This window comes from Perkinsus marinus (genome assembly GCF_000006405.1).
Source record: "Perkinsus marinus ATCC 50983 genomic scaffold scf_1104296942528, whole genome shotgun sequence".
NCBI lineage: Eukaryota > Perkinsozoa > Perkinsida > Perkinsidae > Perkinsus > Perkinsus marinus.
The window spans coordinates 1-1,125 of NW_003212147.1; the positions used below are offsets into that span (position 1 = coordinate 1).

General features: G+C 49.2%; 1 protein-coding gene across 1 annotated transcript; it reads right to left on the reverse strand.

Annotated features, from left to right (window-relative positions):
• Nucleotides 1-16: 16 nt before the first annotated feature.
• On the reverse strand, nucleotides 17-1,066 carry Pmar_PMAR002591 (adenylosuccinate lyase, putative; the record flags this gene model as incomplete). Its single annotated transcript, XM_002781393.1, has 7 exons — nucleotides 17-71; nucleotides 121-224; nucleotides 271-350; nucleotides 398-512; nucleotides 573-645; nucleotides 798-931; nucleotides 977-1,066. The coding sequence occupies 7 exons, from the start codon at nucleotides 1,064-1,066 to the stop codon at nucleotides 17-19; spliced, it is 651 nt and encodes a 216-aa protein (XP_002781439.1).
• Nucleotides 1,067-1,125: the final 59 nt, after the last annotated feature.

A 1,125-nucleotide genomic window follows, 5' to 3' on the forward strand; every position in this document is an offset into this window, starting at 1 on the left:
TTCTCTGTGAACTCCTTCATAGAAGTGGCATCAATTCACGACCACGAGTGAACTCCTTCAGACGTTCGTAACTGATAGAACAGATCCCGAATCACGGTGAGGCATTGATTCGTTTCTTACGGTCTCTCCAGCCCGTATCGTCTCATGACGGTTTGCACGGCTTCCCCAGTCACCGCCCAATGATCCTCGAGCTCACGGTTGGCAATAGGAGCGGACACCATGACCTGAGCATTCCCTATACGAACCTGGGAACCTATAATACTCGTGTACCTTGCTGAGGCCCTTGATAGTGGAATCAATGGCTATAATAGTATGGGCAAAAGCGGACCCGACTGCCCGCTGTACCGTACCTACAGTAACGCTGATAGCAAGGGTGAACCAACAGTATCTAGAGTACTGTCTGTCAGATCCCTCTGCATTCGGGAGATAGGCAGCTTAGTTGAGAAATGATGCAACATCGAGATCGCCACACCACAGTTACCCTCAGCATTTTCGAAGTCTATCGGGTTGACCTGAAATCTTGTGTAGTGCGCACGGCTCGTGAGTCACGAGTCGTGATACTTCAAACTTACCTTGTGAGGCATGGTGGAGGACCCCACCTCGCCAGCAATGGTACGGAGACCCAAAACTCCTCGCATGATGTACCTAATAGGAACGCATTCATCACACTCAATACCCCACAGATCAAGGAAGAGGGAGGAGACGACCTTTTCTAAAGGGAGCTATAGGGCTCGAGTTCACCGAATAATGAAGAGCCTCTTGATCCACGTAATGCTAACCCTGACCCGAGTGCTCACATCCAGAAATCACGGCATAAGTCGATGATAATCGTGTTCATCCTCGCAACAGTATCACACATCTCCGAGACGTAATCGTGGCTCTCGATCTGGGTCGATACAGGCTGCCAGTTGAGACCAAGATGATCTTCCACCTAAATCATGATGACTACGATAAGTGTTATCAACCACCGCCCTACCAGAATTCTCGAGATCTCGAACCAGTCCACATTGGGATAGGCGATAATATGGGCGTTATAGTTGCCCGTAGCACCATTGAACTTGCCCATTACTTCTACCCTCTCGAGATTCCGTAACTGTCTCTTCATGCGATGACTGCAACAATAAA